The sequence below is a fragment of the Blennius ocellaris genome (genome assembly GCF_963422515.1).
Source record: "Blennius ocellaris genome assembly, chromosome: 22".
NCBI classification, from domain to species: Eukaryota; Metazoa; Chordata; class Actinopteri; order Blenniiformes; family Blenniidae; genus Blennius; species Blennius ocellaris.
The window spans coordinates 10,905,139-10,924,083 of record NC_137671.1 but is presented as its reverse complement, the minus strand read 5'-3'; the positions used below and the strand labels follow the sequence as shown (position 1 = coordinate 10,924,083).

Below are 18,945 nucleotides of genomic sequence, written 5' to 3'. Positions count from 1 at the left end.
AGGACTTTGCTTGTGTTTGCGTGGAAGTAAATAACACATAGATCAACAACAGGTTGCTATCTCAATTTGGCATCAATAATATACTTTGGATTCAGGCCAAATCCAAGATATCCGACCTGCTTTAAAGCAAACAGCAGCACCGTGTGACCTATGTACTGCGACAAATCAATTGCAGTGAACCAAAGTTTGCAGATGTTGGATTCACGCGGCTGCCTTGCGCCGTGTTTGTTTTTCTTCATTCATATGAGCACACGTGCATCTGAAGTTCTAACCCACAGCAATACAGAAGCAGAACTGTTGATTTCTGTTTTTTTTGTTGTTTTTTTTAATTTTCCCTTCATAGACGTGTTTCTGTGCATTGAATTTGCCATTTATGTTGACACGAAAATGTATAATTTACCACAGCTCAGTCGACCTACTGTGATGTAGCAACAAGATTTGTGAGATATCACATGTTCACGACAATAAGTCAAATTTTATTAAGGAAAAAAAAAACCTTCAGAAAGACAACAAACAACAACAACCATTTCTTTGTATGACCTTCAATAGTGTAAAAAAAAAAATCCACTTTTGAATTTTTTTCCCATAAAGAAGAGCGGGTGCTGTAGTTCTGCAGCAGTAAAAGCTTGCTGTTGCTGAAAAGTGAAAGCCAGATCACTCGTTGGTGAAAATAAAAGCGCAGGGCGAAGAAATTGCGCAGTCAAGAAACACAAACAGCGTGGCAAATATTCAAATATTAGTAACGCGGCATAGGCAGTACGTGGCCCGTGACACCCTCACCCTAACATAAAGCTGCAAAGGCAGCAGTAAATTCCAATTTGGTCCTCCACAATCCAAAACAATTCACTGATTGTTTTCACGTTATTGTCATATGCAGTGCACATTTGGCAAAAGGCAGAAGAATAAATCAAAGCTTCCATGCATTCATGCCTTGAAATGTCAAAAATGAAAGACTTTTAATACGAAAGCGGAATCAATTGGTTAAAAAGGTTAAAAAGAGTGAACATTTGCTGTAATTATTTGTGTCTGCGTCGGGAAAAGTAGTCCCCCAACGTGACCCAGTCATAGTGGGTGTGTGTACACACAGTTTAACCAGTTAACCTCAGGATAACGCAGAAAGGCAGCTCAAGTAAAAACACTTATCAGAAGTGTGAGTGTTTCAACAATTCACTTTTCTTTACTTAAGAGATTCCTTTTAATTTTATTTATGCTCATTGCCTGTGAGAATTAGCAAAAAGCTACAAAGTCGTGTCTATTACTGTTACTGCACTAGCATTTAGGGCAAATGATGAGCAGCCCACAAGAGTATATTTGATTTAGGTAGCAGGATCTTTTTAAAAGTTCCCTCTTCAAGACTGGATCCTTTATTATGTTTTTTTTATGAGGGCGAGAGGCGAGCTTTTGTCAGATTTAGCCGCCGCGCTCAAACAGCAGCTGGCTCAGTGCAGGCTTGGGCGCGTGTGTCACGTTGTCGGCACATAAATAGAACACGGGGAACACCTTCAGGAATGCTGATGTTGGGGCGAGAGAGGCGGCGGGAAGAAGGGAGAGCATCAGGGGGAGCAGGGGGAAGATGGAAGAGCAGATGGATCGCGTTTGACTGAAAAATCGTCTTTCGCGACGGCGGACTTCTGTTTAGAGGTGCAACATAGAACAGATTTGTCATATGTCGCCTGATTCCCAGCCACTCATTAAACGCTTCAATGGGATCGTTGGCATCGACTTTAATTCTGACTCTGAGGCCCCGTTTACACATTTTAGGTGAAAATGCATTGGTTTTCTGCGTTTCAGACAAGTTTTGTGTTTACATGGCAACGTTTACAAAACGTCTGCTTAACACAAATCAAATATATTTGTTATTAAACTATAACAATATAATCATCTTTAACTCACTTCATTCTACATTCATACACCAACCCTAACCCAGAGACATACACGTGGAAGGTTGTTGGTTCAAATACCATCTTTTTATCTGAACCTCAGAAAGTGTCAGTGGTGTGAATGTGATGAACACTGGAAAGTTGCTATTTACCATTTTAACTTCTCTGATTTTCCAGCCTACAACTAAACTCTTTGTTTCTCCGGGTTTGTACTTCCCAAAGTGAGTCTCTCACTTGTGGATGGTGAAGTATTTAGTCGCTGAAAGGTCAGATTCTTCAAACAAGAACTGGTATTGAATGCAAGTTTATCCGACGGCCAGAAATGCGTCAATAAACAGCAATGATTCTGCTGGTTTATGAACAAATCGGCTGCATGAAGTTAGTCCGATTGGGAAAAAATTGAGCTTCGCTTTGTGACGACTTCAGTGCGATCTGTTCTCCGCTGTGGCTGCACACAAGAGACACGCTTCCTTTGGAGGGTTGAGTGGATTTAATGGAGGTTATTTTAGTCGTCAGATTGATTTTCAAGCCCTGGTTCAGAATCAAAAACAGAAGGCGTTTTGATTTCGTGAGAAGTTTTCTTCAGTCTGATTACAGATTTTACTCTATTTTGTGGTTGTTAAATTGATTGTGATTAAAAATGAATTGGCCCATCTTTGTGAATCGTAGAAGAATTTTCTTTCCTGTGACGTTGATTTATTATTATTAATTTTTTCTCCAAGACATTTGAAAATGTCACGATGACATTTTTTTCTTTGGACTCCACTGACATTTTAAAGTTCCAGTGATTGACAGGTTATCAGAGAAAAGAAGATTCGTTCACAGATGAACGTTCCGTGGCACTTCAGGCAACGTGAATATAAACTTGCTAAGAAAGTCGTTCCCCAACGTTTTGTTGGAGACTTTTAAGTTCACCAAACTGCATCTGCTGACAACTGGGCGAGTCGAGATGAGAGTAACTCGGGTGAAGATTTACCGTCTCTCAGGTCGACGTCGAACTCGCGTGAACTCGGCGTTGCGGCGCCGCTTCGCGGATGTTCCTCGCGCCGCCTCACAGTCGTGTGAAAGGTCTCATGATGCCGGCTGCGTCACTGGTGTGTTTGCAAATAGCCAGCGGGGTTCTCGTTTTACTTTGAAATCTAAGACGCTTGTGTTCCACTTGCAGCCCACAAAACCACCATAGATAACACGGTTGTTGTTGTTGTGTTTTCCAAGAGGTAATTTAAAAAAAACAAAAAACATCAGTGACTGCCCAGTGTTTACTTTGCTAAATGCTGTTAGCATAGCAAACACCCCCCCCCCCCCCCCCCCACAATAAAGCAAAACTGCACATTTCAGAGTGACCTTTTATTGTGGCCACCCTGAGGCACACCTGCAGTATTCATGCTGGCTAATCAGTGTCTTGATATGCCGCACCTGTGAGGTAGGATGGGTTATCTCAGCAAAGGGGAACGCAGATTTAGACAAATCTGTCAATAATATTTGAGAGAAATTGGCCTTTTTTTTGGCATATATAGAAAAAGTATATATAGTATATAGATATACAAAAAGTCTTGAAAATTGGGAGCAAAAAACAAAAGTGTTGCGTTTATATTTTTGTTCAGCATATGAACAAGCCTTCGTGTGTGTTCAGTAAGCGCTTGAGTGAAATCTGAACAAGCGAGGCGGTTTTGCATCATAATGAAAAATTGGGGCACGAGTGTGTTCATTATATACAGGTCAGTAGGTCCGGAGGAGGAGGAGGAGGAGGAGGAGAAGCCCCGGACTCACTTTTCCTCTCCGTCTCTGCAGTATGTGTGTGTGTGTGTGTGTGTGTGTGTGTGTGGACATGATCACTCATGGCCACTGAGCTGATGTGAGTGTCCTTCTGTAAATATTCAGGGTTTGTTTGCATGGGTGGAATTATATCTATCTATCTATCTATCTATCTATCTATCTATCTATCTATCTATCTATCTATCTATCTATCTATCTATCTATCTCTTATCCTATCCATCTATCTGTGTTTGTTTAAGATCGACGTGTGTAGTTCTGCGCATATGTTCAGTTTTTTTCCGCTCCCTGTGCACTCGTTCACTCGTTCACTCGTTCACTCGTCTGCACAAGTCGGTGTCATGTCGGTGTGTGTGCCTGGCCTGGAGGCCGGGTCCCGGCCTGCTTCTGTCCAGGTGTGAGCTCTTCTGGCCCAAAGGGAGCTGGAACAGATGGTCCCTGTTTGCGTTTCAGAGCGCGCGTGCCGAGTGAACCCGACTGGCTGTCGGCAGCGTCTCCCCGGCCAAAGATCTGTGCTCCTTAGCGACCGGGAAACTCCGGAGGGGTCGGCCTCCTTCCGACTGTGTTGTTTGTTTAAATTCGATCTGCTCCTGAAGATTCCCCCCCCAATAAGTGCAGCATTTCTTTGTTTAAAGTCAAAACACTTTAGCTGAATTTTTCTCTTCTCCTCTCTTGTGACTTCAAAAGAGGGTCAAGTGACTCGTTGCAAGGGGAGAGTGTGTATCAGGTGACCAGTGTGTGAGTCCAACAGGTCATGTGTCCGCAGGCTAATGTGCACAGTTGACGAGCGCTGAGGTATTGCAGCAGTCAGACAAGCCCGAAATTTGCCGCAACCCCTGTGACATTTTTCAGAAAACATATGTGCTCCCATAAATTATGCTCATCGTGTGCAAAAAATGAGGCAACCACTTTAGTGATCGCTCTCTGGAACTGAGCACGATAAGACGGGGATGGAAGGATTCATTAACCTGACTGAGTTAATTGGTTTTATTACTGAGGGTTGTTTAATCCAACAGACACAGGATGATTCTAGGCTGCATAGGCAGAATAAGACAAAGAATTACAGTTTGTATTTTTGGCATCTAGAGCAGTTCTTTAGGTAATCAGTGATTCAGCTCTCCTATATTTGATTTTTTGACCTGTAAACAGAAAAGGATTTGACTGCTTAGACGGCATCCTTGTTTTGTATCATTTAAAGATATTTAACAGCTCAGTGACTCATTTTTTTTTTACTTACATAAAGTGTCTGGGGGGTCAAAAAGTCATAGTCTAAGCATGAGAGAAAGTTGGAAAGAGGAGGGACTTCCTTCTGACAGGAAGCTTTCAGCAGAGCCTGGCTCAGTGGTGGCGCCATCTGCCTCCACCAGTTGGAGTCTGACAGTAAAGATAGAAAAGAACAGAGGAGAGAACATCAGACCTCAGATCGGGAACTTTTAGCTCCGAAGAAAGAATCTGCAGGAAACTAGAGAGAAATTAAAACAGAAGACAGATGAAGTGTAGGACACACAGTTGGTTCTATACAAGCAGGGGTCCCGTCAAAACATTCATATTTTTTCCCCCCCCTCACTTTTCCCACAAGCAAATGTCTTCTGGAGCCATTAAATAGATTTAATCATAAAATATCACACAGTTTATAAAGCTCTTTATGCAATTTTGCTAAATGTACATTAATGATGTGTTATGACTACAATTTTGAATTGTTTGAGCTTCTTTAGCCATTTTTAGCAGGTTTAACCTTTTTAGCCAGGCCATTCAAGCTCTTTTCATCAATTGACCTGTTTTTATTCTATTATCTGTACATTTTCAAATATTACGACTATTTTTTTTTTGCGGATCCTCCTTTCAGCTGATCCCACGCTTTTTTTTGTCTTCATTATCTAAAATTAATTTTAGCAGTTTGTAGCCACCGTTTTAAAATGACAATGTTTGCGTTTTTTGAAAATAGCCAAGTGTGCAAAATAGATTTATCAAAATGTAACAACAGGATGAACATTATTCTTCATATCAAGGTTTTTTTATTGCGATCCTAAACATAGACAGAGTAGAAATATACCATGACTAGAATGGAAGTGGTTAGCACTTATGATTATGTTTGCGTGTGTGTCGCTAAGTTTCTTTATCTCGCGGTAAGAAGCCTAGTCAGTAATTTACTCAAAGTGACGCACTCAGACACTAAATACTGTTTGTGTTTGTGTGTTCTTGTTTCTTCAGGTGATCTCGTCGCCCCCCCACTGTGAGGACTCTCTCATTGTCTTTCACCTGATCTGATCCCTCATTGATTACTTCTCTCTGACAAAGCCCCTGGATTACAACAAGGTTTTTGGAAAAAGCCTTGATCACAGCTGTGTTAACACTATGACATTTTTAAACTCAAGAGGAGCTACAGCACAAGACGGACGGCAATTTCTTCTCGCAGAGATCCACCATCGCGACTCATATTCACTGCTTTCCGCATTCCCTGTGATTCTGAGGATGTTTTCTGGTTGAGCCTCATTCGGACATTTGATTTCGGACACGTCTACCACATTGCGCCCAGCGTTCTCTCGCCATGTACGGAAGCTCTCGGTCCGTCTCCAAGCTGGACGTGGTGGGATCCAACGGGAACGGCTCGGCGTCCGGGAGTCCCGGCCGCTCGCCGCGCCTCCCCCGTTCCCCGCGCCTGGGCCACCGCAGGAACAGCGGCGGCGGCTCCGCCGCCGGCCTCACCGGCGCCTGCAAGACCCTGTCCATGGAGAACATCCAGTCGCTTAACGCCGCCTACGCCACCGGCGGGCCCATGTACTTCACCGACACGGCCGAGGACCCGGTGGGCATCGGGAGTCTGGGCAGCGGGTTGAATCCCTCGTTGCCCAAGAGCACCATGACCCTGGGAAGGGCCGGGGCCAGGGTCCCGTACGGGGTCCGGGCAGCTATCATGGGGAGCAGCCCCAACATAAACACCGGAGGGAGTGCCGGAGCCCTCATGGTCAGTGACGCCATCTCTTTTGGAGGGGAGATGCAGAACCACCCGGCACAGGCGGCCACCGTGCCCCACTCCATGAGACAGGTGAAGCATCCCCGCCTTCCATGCCTTATCGCTGGCGGCTCGAGGAAAATTGTGCGTGAAGGTTAAAGTCTGTGCAGCACGACTGAAGCCAGGGTACTTTATACAGACTGATCACAGTTCATCTTTACTTCTCTAATGTATCGGTTTTGTGTGAATTAGGCTCCTGTGGGAGAGGAAAACACAATTCGCAGTATTTGAAACTTTTTGTCCCAGAAAATACAGAGTAAGCCTTATCACACAGGCTTAGGGTGGCTATCGTAGGGAGGAGTCCTAACGTAAACACTGGAGGAGGAGCAGGAGGAAGAGGAGGAAGTGAGTGTGCCGTCATGTCCAGGGATGGAATAGCAGTTGGTGGGAAGCTGCGAAATCAGCCACGAGTTGAAGCATTTATTCTCAAGCTATTAAAGTCATATACACGAGCCGTGTTGTTGTCTGAGAGCAGGCAGGTGAGCGCGCTTTAATGTGCTGATGTCGTTGAATTTTGACGCACACAGAAAAAAAGCACAGACTGGTGACGGGCGGCTGCATGGCAGTTAACCAGCGCCTTGTACATGAATAAAACACAAGCCCACTAATATTTCTGGTGCCGACTCGCGGAGGGAGGGGCAGGATGTTTAATCATTTAGCTGACTAGTCACATGCATCCCCAATGTGAATTTTCTTTCTTTTTTTTTTTCCATTCCGAATGCTATTTGATTTCATTTAGGACAAGTGCTTAGAGATCCAGATCTGAACATCCTGTTCATTTTGAAGAAACTATTACATCGTCCGGGGCAGAATCGGCTGAAGTTTGCAGCTCGAATCCTTCCTCCTCCAGACACATTCTGCACTCGCTCACCGAGGAGCGAGGGTGTGTGGTGGGTTTGAGCCGGCTTCAGCAACCTGCTAAACGGTTATTTTCTTCTTAAGTCGCCCCTTCGACCAAATAAAGCAAGAACAGTGTGGGCATTCATACAGTGAGTTTAAATAGACCGAGGTCTGCACCGTTAGTCAGCTCTCCTCTTCCCATTGGACGGCTCCGAATCATATACCGTTTATACAATGAAATGTCAATGTTCGGTGGTGTAAAACTGACCAATATCACAGATGTTTAACTTCTTGAGCTTTCGTTTAAACAGCATTTAGTACCTTGGTCCTACTGTACAATGTGTAATTGAGAGAAAAGTACATTTGATATGACTATGAATATGTTTTATTCTCGTGTTGTGACCAGGTGAGGGACGGTGCGATGTCCGACCTGCAGACTCAGTTAAGAGAAGTGCTGAGAGAGAACGAACTCCTGCGCAGAGAAGTAAGGACTATCTGTGTCGATAAATCCATCAATTTTTACATTTTATGAGTAAAATATCATTTGTCTATGTGTGAATTAAAAAATGAGCATTATAGCTAGAAAATGAAAGTTACTCTCTAATTAAAGATGTATTTATTGTGTTAACTAATGAAAATGAAATCAAAATGTTTGTTTCTCATAGCTGGAAGCCAAAGAGTCCAAGCTGAGCTCCTCCATGAACTCCATCAAGACGTTTTGGAGTCCGGAGCTGAAGAAAGAGCGAGCGCTGAGGAAGGACGAAGCCACCAAGATGACGGTGTGGAAGGAGCAGTACCGGGTGGTGCAGGACGAAACGCAGGTGAGCCTGCCTCGCCAGTGCTTGCGTGTGTTTTCACTGTGACGCACCATCCCGCCGCATGCGAGTTGCCGTTATTTATATCTCTGAACTGGCTGCCGTCGCTCGTCGCTCCGTTCCAAGAACAAATTAAGCGACGGAGGGGGAGTACATGTAATATCCTGTTCATTTCACTCATCCAGGACCTGGATTTCCTTTAAACTTCACAAAGCCAGGAGGTTTTTTTTGTTGCTTTAGCTCAAATTTATTTAGATTCAACCATGGATTTTGTAGTTCTTTTTTTTTTTTACCCTCACCGACCTGCAGTTTCCTCGCACACCTTTCATGCAAAATCTTGTGTGCCTGCTCCGGAGGACTTTGATTGTTGCTATAAAAGGAGGTCCTGGAGGTAAACGGATGAAACGGGCCGCCTGGTCGGGGACTCCCAGCTGCCTGTTGGTGCCGAGGCCATCTGGATGAGACGGAGCCTCTGCTCGTCTGGCAGCAGCCATGAAATATTATACAAGAGATGACATGCACGCACGCTCGCAAGTCACTCGCCGCTCCTCGGCGCCTCGTTTCACACGTTGTCATCACCGAACCAGCGCACAGCGTCCTTAGTAATTGCTCCTTTCATTTTTTTTTTTCTTTTAAAAGGAAAATCATATTTGCATTTCGGTTTCTTTCACCTGCTCGTGTGTGGGGTTTGCGTGGGTTTTTTATTTTTTTATTTAAGGCTTTGATGGTGTTCCCAAAACTCCAAAAGGCATGGTTGGAAACGAGTGCAAAATTACATCACAGGATTTTATTTTGAAGGGAACAGTTTCAGCCAGTTTTGCGTGCCCCTTGTGTGGGAACCCTTAAATTCACACGCTCAAAGTGTACAGGGTTTTTCCACATCCAGTCAAACTGGAGCCTCAACTGAGAGCAGATCGGATGGTAACAATAGAAAAGATCATCATTGGATAGATCCATCACGTCGTTGGCCTGCCGCCAGCTGTATAAAACAAATCCTCCCGTCCTTCACGCACGGTGCTGCCCGGAGCTTTAACCGAGAGTCGGTGCACATGTCGGGGCACGAAGGAATATTTTCTCATCTCTAATGTTGGGAAATCTCTCCTGAACTCTCTCTTTTGTAATTCCTTTCACTTTCAATCCTTGCCTTCATTTCCTGCTTTCACTATTTCTTTTTTGCTGCCGTTTCTCCCTTCATTTAACCTCCCCTCCCTCCCTCCCTCCCTCCCTCCCCCCCACCTCTCTACATCTTCACCATCGTCTCCGCGTGAGGAGTTGAATTAAGTTACCTCCCTGTAATATTTAAGGACGTGTGAGTTCAGACACACACGCACGTACATGCACGCCGGCTCACGCCCCTGCTGAGGAATGCTCATATCTTCTCCACCCTCCCTCTCTCTCTCTCTGCTCCCTCCTTTCTCTCTCTCTCTCTCTCTCCTCCACACTTCCTCGCTGAATCACCTCCTTCTTCATGCTCGGCCCACTATCTTCACCTGCCTTCCGCCAGCTGCTGCCTTCATCCGTTTCCCTCCCGCCTTGCCTTTGTTTCGCATGTTAGTGTCGCCACAGCGCCGGCATAACAAACACTGTCATATCTCCATTCTCAGGTTTATAAATGTAAGATGCAATTAATAAATAATTGATTGTATTGTTGAGGCTGATGTATTACAAGACCATAAAAGGTCCCTGTTAATCAACAATATATGAGGAGGAGGTTTTATCTTGATATTTAGGTCAGAATGTGAGTCAGAATGTCCGGAATGACGTGGAAACATAGTGTTGTCAAATGTGTTTTACCTCTATTCTCAATTCATGAAACTTCATCAACTTGCACTGTTTGTTAATTGTAATTAGAGTAAGATTTGGGACATAATTATCATGCCAAAGCTGTGTCACCTATTGACACTGAATTAACCCTCTTGATGTAGAATTATTCCCCCTGAGTACTTTTGGTTAAATCTTCTTAACCTTTTAGAGAACCTTTTAAAGGTCATCTAGCTTAAAAACGATCCAAGCCAATGATGTCATGATCAAATAAAGATACATATTTAACATTTTATTGTGAAATATTGCAAAAATGAGTCAAATTTATCCAAAGAAATAAGAATCCCAAAGCCATTCCAGGGAACTGTATGGATTCCCCTGATTGCACCGCATGATGAAGGAAATGTGTTTGTTCGAAAAGAAATGATGAGCCTCCTTCTGGTCATTTCCAACATTATACTTAGACCTACATACTAAATCTTTCGGTTCATGTTTTCTGGTCTTTTCCTTGCTCGGCATTCAAATATATTTAGATTATTCCCTCTACGACTACGAGCTGTTACTCTGTTACTTTAACGTCCCACACCTTCCACTCATTTCTTGCTTGCCTCTGTTTTCACCGGGCCTCATCACTTCTCTCCCACTGTCAGACTCGCTTTCCCTCACAGCCTCCCTCCTCCTCCTCTCCCTCCTCCTCCTCTCCTCCCTCCATCTGGGCCTGTGGAGCAGGTTCGCCACAGAACCGGTCTGAACAGAACGGGACACGCCGTGGTGGGACAAGCGCATACGTCTTTATACCGGTGTCCACTCTGCTCAGCGTTGTGTGTCGTGTTTGTCCTATCCAGCGCACCGAATCTCGCTTTAGTCTCTTGTCATTTGCGGGAGCGTGCGTGTGAATGTGTTCGCTCCGTTCGTTACGCCTGTTTGATCACAGCAGGTACGTACAATGTGTCTCGCTGAAAGGACAAAAAAAAAAGAACGAAGGAATGTCCGGAATGCAAAAGGAAAGCTTAACTTTCTAAACTTCTCCCCCATCCTCCTCTTCATTTTTGCTAATCTGTTTCCGATACAGAATAAAAACAGCTTTTGTCTCTTTGCAATCTCCTTTCTCATCCTCCCAACGCTTTCTGTTCTATAAATAAACAACGGGTACTGCACCCACGGCATCCAGGGTTTAACGCGGCATTATAAAAAGATGCGGCATAATCAAAATATCGAGTGGACTGTAATTAATACGCTTAACCAAATTAAAGTTTGTTGTTTTGGTTTTTTTTTTCCTGCTCCTTGCTCTTTGTGCACGATTTGCCCCGGCACTGAATCACACGGGCTGAACAGTAACCGCATTGTACGTCTCTTTCCGCGGTTGCTGGTTGCAATCTGTCATCTCGTGGAGTCCAGGCGAGCCGTGTGACGTCGGGAGCAGCCTGTCGCTGAATGTGTGCGACTGACATTGACGCAGTGGGGGTCTGTGTGCGTGTTTGAGATGGGCGCTTGTGCTTGGTAACATGTACACAATGTGTGTGTGTGTGTATGTGTGTGTGTGTGTATGCACGCTGTCTTTGAGATTGTATTGCGTGAGTGATGTGAGCGAGAGCAGCGAGTACCAGGAGGGAATCTGCCTCCTTGTTGGCAGGCTCACATGTGTGTCAGGACAATGGGGGCTTTTGTGCACACAACTGTGTGTCTGTGGACGTCCAGCTTTCATGTTACTGTATATACTGTATATACACAACACACAAAACACACGCACAGAGTCGCAGAGTTTCACTACTTCTATCAGTACGTTTTGTTCGTATGCAGCAATTTGCATTTTTATAGGAAATGAAGGTACTTGGCAACGGTGTTATGCAACACACAGTGTTCATTAGTGCATTTGTGTATGCGTGTGTGTGTGTGTGTTGGTTGGGAAAAGGAAATGCACTGTTTTCAATTACTTTAATTGTTCAATGTTATCGTGAAGGTGCTCATGTAGAGGTGTGCGAGAAAACATTTTTTTTCACCGTCTTATTACATGAATCTGAGTGAGTCGGACTTTTTGTTCTTTCTTTGTACAACCGGATTTTTTAACCTTACCTTTCCATGCGTCACTATTGCACAATATTAATGCATCTTTCTAAAACTAGCTGTGCATTTTGGCCTTGAAAGCCCACCCTCATCTAATTGCGTGATTCTCTTTAAGCACAGCTGAGCCAGCTTACATGCCGCATCAAGTGCTTGTAATTGGTCGAATGACACCGGTATCGCAGTCCTCCAGCTGCTGCTCCTGCCTGGAGCGGCTCACCGAAAACACACATCCATAATGAATATATTCTGTCCCGAAGCAGGTGTTTCGTGGAGGTCTGAACCTGAATCTTTCTCCATAAAGGAGGTTCTGGAACGTGCAATCAAACTCATTCACTCACCATCCAGGGAGATCATGCAAATGCTGTTGCACAGACAAGCCCCCCCTCCCCCCGAGCTCAGACTCACACTGTGGGACACAAGCGCTAACCACTCCATCAGGGTGAATCCCTAAATCAGTCCCAACATCGCACTTCGTTTCGGTTAGAACTAAAGCGCCACAGGGTGGCGGTGAGTGTGTAAAGGAGCAGGTTAATCCAAACAGGCAGCGGAACTCAGTGCCTGTTACACCTGGGTGACGCTTCGCCTTCAGCGAGAGGATTTGACGAGATAGAAAGATTGTTTTTAACGCTCCCCTTTCTCTCATAATCCCTCCTTTTCTCTTTAGCTCGGAGGGTGAAATCGCACCGAGGGAGGGGCGGGGACGAGGAAGAGATTGGGACTGGCACTCGGGTGGATTTTTCCACTCCATGGGGTAAATCAGGCCTTCGGGTTAATGTGTAAAGTGGATGGTGCCACCGGAGCGCGGCTCTGCTCCCTCGCTGCAGTGGGAATGTTTCAATCATCTTGTTTTATAGAATCACATCATAAGACAGTTCCTCACTTGTTTTTGTGGCGCATACTGAATGAGGCGCATTTGTAAGTCGATAGAAGACGAGACCGACAGTTTGTGTGCCGACAGAGGAAAGACTTATAATCATTACCAGCACTTAATGTTATTACACCTGGATTCAAGTGGCGCATCTTGCTCGTCCAATTTCATTACTTTTGAAGTTGGCAGAGAAATTGTCCTCGTAGGCTCAAATTAGTTCAAAACCAGCAGAAATCGACGCTGCCAATTGTTTCCTGTGTTAGTTTCCCGTTTACTGTACAGAAAAAGGAAAAAAATAAATGTTTCCAGCGAGACTTTCGGTGCCAGCTGGCCACAAAAATGCCTGGAATTGCAAACTGTGCGCCGTCATAGACGCGCAACAAATAAACCAGAGAGCTGGTTGATCTGGAAGGACGGACGGGGAAGATGGATTGAGATGCAAAGATGCATGAGATGTGCAGAGGAAGAAGGAGGGAATTGGGAGGGAGGAGGAATAGATCAAACCGGGGACGAGTGCCAGGAGCGGGGAGGAAAAGAGAGGGGGGGGGATGAATGGGCGGCACAGATTGGGGCGAGGAAAGCGGATTGAAATGTGGTGAAAATTGAGCGACTGATGGATGCAGATGTGACGGCGGAGAGGAGGGTGGGTGGAGGGGTCGAGGTTGGTGGCGGGCGAGGGACATTTCCAATGAATAAGGAAGGAGTTGATCTGACGAGATGAACATTGTTTCGCGCGGTGTATATTTCATTGTCCCCTCCAGCCATTTGGTGTCCAGTGTGCTTCTGCTAATTACAGATTTCCTTCACGTCCAATCTGAATGGTGACGAATTGGACTTTTTAAGCTCGCGACGGCTGCTGGCCGATCCTGAACCGGCGCCGTAACTCTCTGGGACGGGAGTTACCGATGAAGTCGAGGCAGGGGCGGAGAGGGATTTGTGGAATGAGAGAGTTGGGGAGAAAAGGCTGACTGTGCAGACACACGGAGAGAAACGCGCAAAGGGATTCTGCACAGATTTTGCACATTCCTCAAAAATCCCACTTCTTATATCCAGCTCAAACCCCCCCCCCCCCCCCCCCCCCCAAAACATTCTGCTACGTACTCTTTTCTTGTTATTTTTGTGTTTTGTGTTATTAGCTGCGATTTACAAATGAGTTGGACTCAAGAATTGAATTGTTTCTCCGATGTCTCATTCAGTCTCACTGCAGACAAAAGGAAAACCCAGAAGAATAAGACCTGTGTGCAAATGTAGTGTAAAGGCGAGCTGTTGCACAGTCAACTGTGAAGAGGCCGACGCTCCCAGTCGGAGACACGTGACTCTGTTTGTCTCTGTTAATATTACAACGGGGCGATCCCGGAGGGGATGGGGAGCAGGCTCGGCAAAGCTTGAAAGAGATTTTCCTTTTTTTCTTGTTTTGTTTTAAGATCCAGCAACGATCACGTCTCCGTCGCTTCCTGACACATCTCTCCCGTCACCTGCAGCCACGACTCGTCTCCGTCTCCTCCGTGTAGATCGATGACTCTTTGTTCTTCATTGTGATCATATGAGTCCTCGGTTCTTCTTCGCCGGCACCGTTGGATCTTGGATCGTGTGTTTCAGCATTCAAGCTGTTCAAGCCTCAAAATCAGTTTCCGTTATTCCAGCAGTGATAAGTAGTCCTGGTTGATCTGTAAACATGGGGACATATGGATGAGGTATTGACCCTTGGAGATTAAATTTACATCACTGAGGTGAACCTTCAGCTTCCACGTTACATCAAATCAATACATTTTTAAGGGATTAGGTGAAGATTAGTTTGGAGGAAATCGCAAATAAATAAATAAATGCAAATCGGTGTGCAGTCCCCATATGGCACAGAAATGTGTTCCGTGTGTGTGTGTGCGTGCATGTGTGTGTGTGTGTGCAGCCACATTTTAAGGTTTGACTAAAAACTCCCAATAAGATTGCGCTTAGGGTTTTGCCAGTAGTAATCAGAGTAAATCCACAGGAAATGAATATAAGTCAATGCAAAGTCCCTTGACGGCATGGAAACATAGCGTGTGTGTGTGTGTGTGTGTGTGTGTGTGTGTGTGTGTGTGTGTGTGTGTGTGTGTGTGTGTGTGTGTGTGTGTGTGTGTGTGTGCGTGCGTGCGTGCGTGCGTGCGTGCGTGCGTGCGTGCGCGCGCGCGCGCGTGCGTGCGTGTGTGTGCTTCTCACACGTGAATGCTCATCAGTAACAGATGGTCTTCAAACCTGTGTGTGTTGACTTACTCAGGATGGAGAGATGGGCGAGAGAGATGGAGGTAGAGAGCGAGGGAGCAAGGTAAATACCGAGAGGGATGGCATGAAAGGGAGAGAAAAAAAATCCAGATGGACGGAGAGAAGAGTGGAGAAGGAAGCAAGTAATGTAGCGAGACTCAGCACAGAGGAGAGGAGAGGAGAGGAGAGGAGAGGAGAGGAGAGGAGAGGAGAGGAGAGGAGAGGAGAGGAGGGCGAGGGAGAGAAAAGGGAGGAGACTTCCACACTCACTCGTCTTATAAAACTTTTAACTTCAGTGCACAGGGACAGCAAAGTAGCTCTCTCTCTCTCTCTCCCTCCCCTCTCTCCGTCTGGTTCTCCTCTTTTTTTAAACTGAGACACAATGTTCATTTCACAGTGGAACGCAACAAAAACGAGAACGGGCTGAAACCGAAAGGAAACACTGGGTCACTTTTCTCTCCTTTCATGCAAGGCTGTGATTTTGTGAATTTTCCCTTTCACTCATTCCACTTTCTGTGTGTGTGTGTGTGTGTGTGTGTGTGTGTGTGTGTGTGTGTGTGCGGTAGCCATGTCTTTCCTTATAAGGGCTGAGTTTAGAGAGTGTTGTTGGGGAATGAACAGAATTACAGCTCAGTCACTCCCCCTTTTCTTCTGCTTTTCCTTTTCCCCCCTTTCTCTCTCTCTCTCTCTCTGCATTTCATATCTGTTTATTCATATACAAATTCCTTCATGCTTTTCTCTTCTCTTCTCTTCTCTTCTCTTCTCTTCTCTTCTCTTCTCTTCTCTTCTCTTCTCTTCTCTTCTCTTCACTCACATGTATTTTTGTCCCCCATCTTCTGTTTTGGTGTGCATTCACATCATAATTTTCTTCAGTCCGCTCGCGGTCCAGGGGAAAAACATGTAATTTCCCTCGGCTACTTGAGCCCATCGCTGCTTTTCATTTTCATAACGTCCTCCTCTTCATTATGTTCTTCATCCTCCACCTTTATCCTCTCGAGGAAGAGGAGAGCGAGTGTGCTAATCTGCCTGTTGTCTAATGCCTGAGTGGGCGATGCTTTCAAACTGCTCGCGGTCATCGCACACACACACACACATACACACACACTCAGCCACACACACACACACACACACACACACACACACACACACACAGCATGACCGCTGCCTCCCATCATGATATGTGTGTGCGTGCGTGTGTGTTTATGTGTCCATGCGAACGCGTGTTTCCGTCACAGCGTGTGACTGTTCGGCAACGGCGAGGGGAAGCAGCATGACTCACCCGACGAGAGCGGAGCGAGCGAGGGATGAGATGGAGGAGTAATAACGGAGAGATGGTTAATATTGAGCGACAGATGAGCAGTGACCGGAGGGAGGGAGGGATTGTCACTGTATTCACCAACGGATTTTCTTTCCTCTAACCACGAGCAGAAATGACATCACATTGAAGGCCATCATTACTTTTTTTTTCTTTCTGTCGTCTGTTGCTCTTTTAGCACATCAGGTTTTTTGTTTGTTTGTTTGTTTCCCCCCCACACACAATTGCAAAAGATTTAATTGACTTTGCGGTCACCTTGCTGCATTTGCTTGCTTGTCTGTCTTCCCCTCAGACATCTGAAGGACAGATTATTCATCCCGATTCGTCATCCTATTTATTCCTCACATTTTCACACAATTTGCGTCGGTTTTCGCCGTTATGTAATTTGAAAGTGCTAATAAACAAAACTGAAGTGAAAATACAGCGAGAAGCTGTCGAAAGAAAATAATCAAAGTGAAAGTAATCATTAGTTCTTTTTTTTTTTTTTTTGCAGTGGCTTTAGGGGGTTTATTTATGTCAGCGTTTCTGCTGCAGTTGTATTTACTCTTGTTTGCTCCTTTTCTTAGCCTGATTTTTACAGTACCGGTAGTTCTTTCCTCGCAGTTTTAAGTTTTTGTCTCTTCCTTGTCGTATATGATGTCATATTATTTACTCGATTCAATCTAAGAAAAACTATTAAGCTGAATAATGACAAAACACATTAGTAATGACAAGATATACATAAACCAATAAGAAAACATGCAAAATCGTGTTGATTGTTAGTATAAATCTAAGTTTGGTAATTATATATATTAAAAAAACTAAAATCTTTGGTTTTTGCATGTTTTGTCCATTATTGGATTTTTTTTAACCAAACACGTAGAGATTGAAACTTTTACTTTCAGGGTTTTAGTTTTTTTTACACGAAGGTTGATTAATTGTTTTCTTTCCCCTCTGATCATGTTGTGACTGTGCCATTTTAATTTTCAAAGATTTCTTTTGTCTTTTCTTACACGCGTCGATGCGTTAACGCGGATTAATCTATCATCATGATTAGTCTGATTAAAGTTTAATGCGATTAACTCATCTGCAGCTCACAATGGCTCAAATTGAAAGTTTGTGCAGGAAGAAGTTTTCTTTTCATCAAGTCACTTCCAGCTTAAAATACCACATTCAGGAGAAGCAGAAGTTTGTCTGGGCTTCTGATGACTTTTCTCAGTTGTTTGTCTTAGTAGCTGCTGAAAAATGAGTAACAAGGGAATAATAATTTGGATGAATGTTTGATTTGAAAAAGAGAGAGTCTGTTTGCTCATGGAAAGGCAATGTGATTTATATCGATTAAAGATGAATGATATTTAATCGTTATAATTCGAAATGAATCCACAGCAAATCCCATCATACATGCATGAAGTCAACTGCAGCCACTTAATCCACATCCGTCAAACTCCATGTCGAAAAGCTCCACAGGTCCAAACAAGGTTCCTTGTTTCTGTGAGGTGACAATGCAAATCACTTCACTATTGGCTGGAATCAATTTGGTGTATTTCTTTACATGTTTGGTTTCACATGGCCTGATTCCCCCCCCCCCCCCCCCCAGGAATCAGGAAGTGTCCGACGGGGGTCAAAGGTGACACTGTTTAAAGACAACTCAGCAGAAACTGAGAAGGAAAGCATAACTCATTTTCCAACCCGAGCGCTTTCTTTCCCTCCTTCCCCTTTTTTTCTATTCCTGCCCAACACAATTAGCGCGCTGTTTTCAAACCCCCCCCCATCCTCCTTATCTCCCTCTCTGTTTGTGTTATTTTCTTCTTGCTTCCTATGATCCCACCCCCCCCACGCTCCCTCTCTCGTGGTCTGGCATTTCTCAACTCTACATTCCAGTTCTGTGTGTGTGTGTGTGTGTGTGTGTGTGTGTGTGTGTGTGTGTGTGTGTGTGTGTGTGTGTGTGTGTGTGTGTGCGCATATAAAGTCTTCGTATGTAACCTTTTGAAGTCATGCATATGTGTGACTGTTCATACTGTATTTGCTCGACTTGATGCTGCAGCTGCACTGATTTACATTTGTTTGTTGGAGGCTATTGAGTGTGTGTGTGTGCGTGTGTGTGTGGCTGCTGTAATGAGACAAGTCGTGTGTGTGTGTGTGTGCGTGTGTTTCTGTCCTCTTGGCTCACCATACTGCCTTCGATGATTCACGAGTCTCTCTCAATTCTTTCGTAACGGGCTGAAACTTAGGACTCATTATGCTCTCACTTGAATCTTTATTCCTTATTGATGAGTGGCTCAAGCTAAAAGTAAAGGCGTACCTATCAAATCAGCGACATTCAAACACTTTCTGGGCGGATTTGACTACGATTCCACATGTAGAACGTTAAACGTTAAACGTTAAATGATTCGGGATTC

At 44.7% G+C, this 18,945-nt stretch overlaps 1 protein-coding gene across 4 annotated transcripts in view; it reads left to right on the top strand.

Moving 5' to 3' along the window:
- The window catches only part of LOC308146221 (ELKS/Rab6-interacting/CAST family member 1-like), a 127,192-nt gene that overhangs the window by 2,606 nt on the left and 105,641 nt on the right, over positions 1 to 18,945 (top strand). For all 4 annotated transcript variants that reach the window (XM_080517933.1, XM_080517932.1, XM_080517931.1 and 1 more), the window contains exons 2-4: positions 5,865 to 6,699; positions 7,913 to 7,990; positions 8,172 to 8,327. In XM_080517933.1, the coding sequence (XP_080374059.1) occupies positions 6,202 to 6,699; positions 7,913 to 7,990; positions 8,172 to 8,327 (732 nt within the window). In that variant the 5' untranslated portion in view covers positions 5,865 to 6,201. The remainder of the gene's footprint in view (positions 1 to 5,864; positions 6,700 to 7,912; positions 7,991 to 8,171; positions 8,328 to 18,945) is intronic.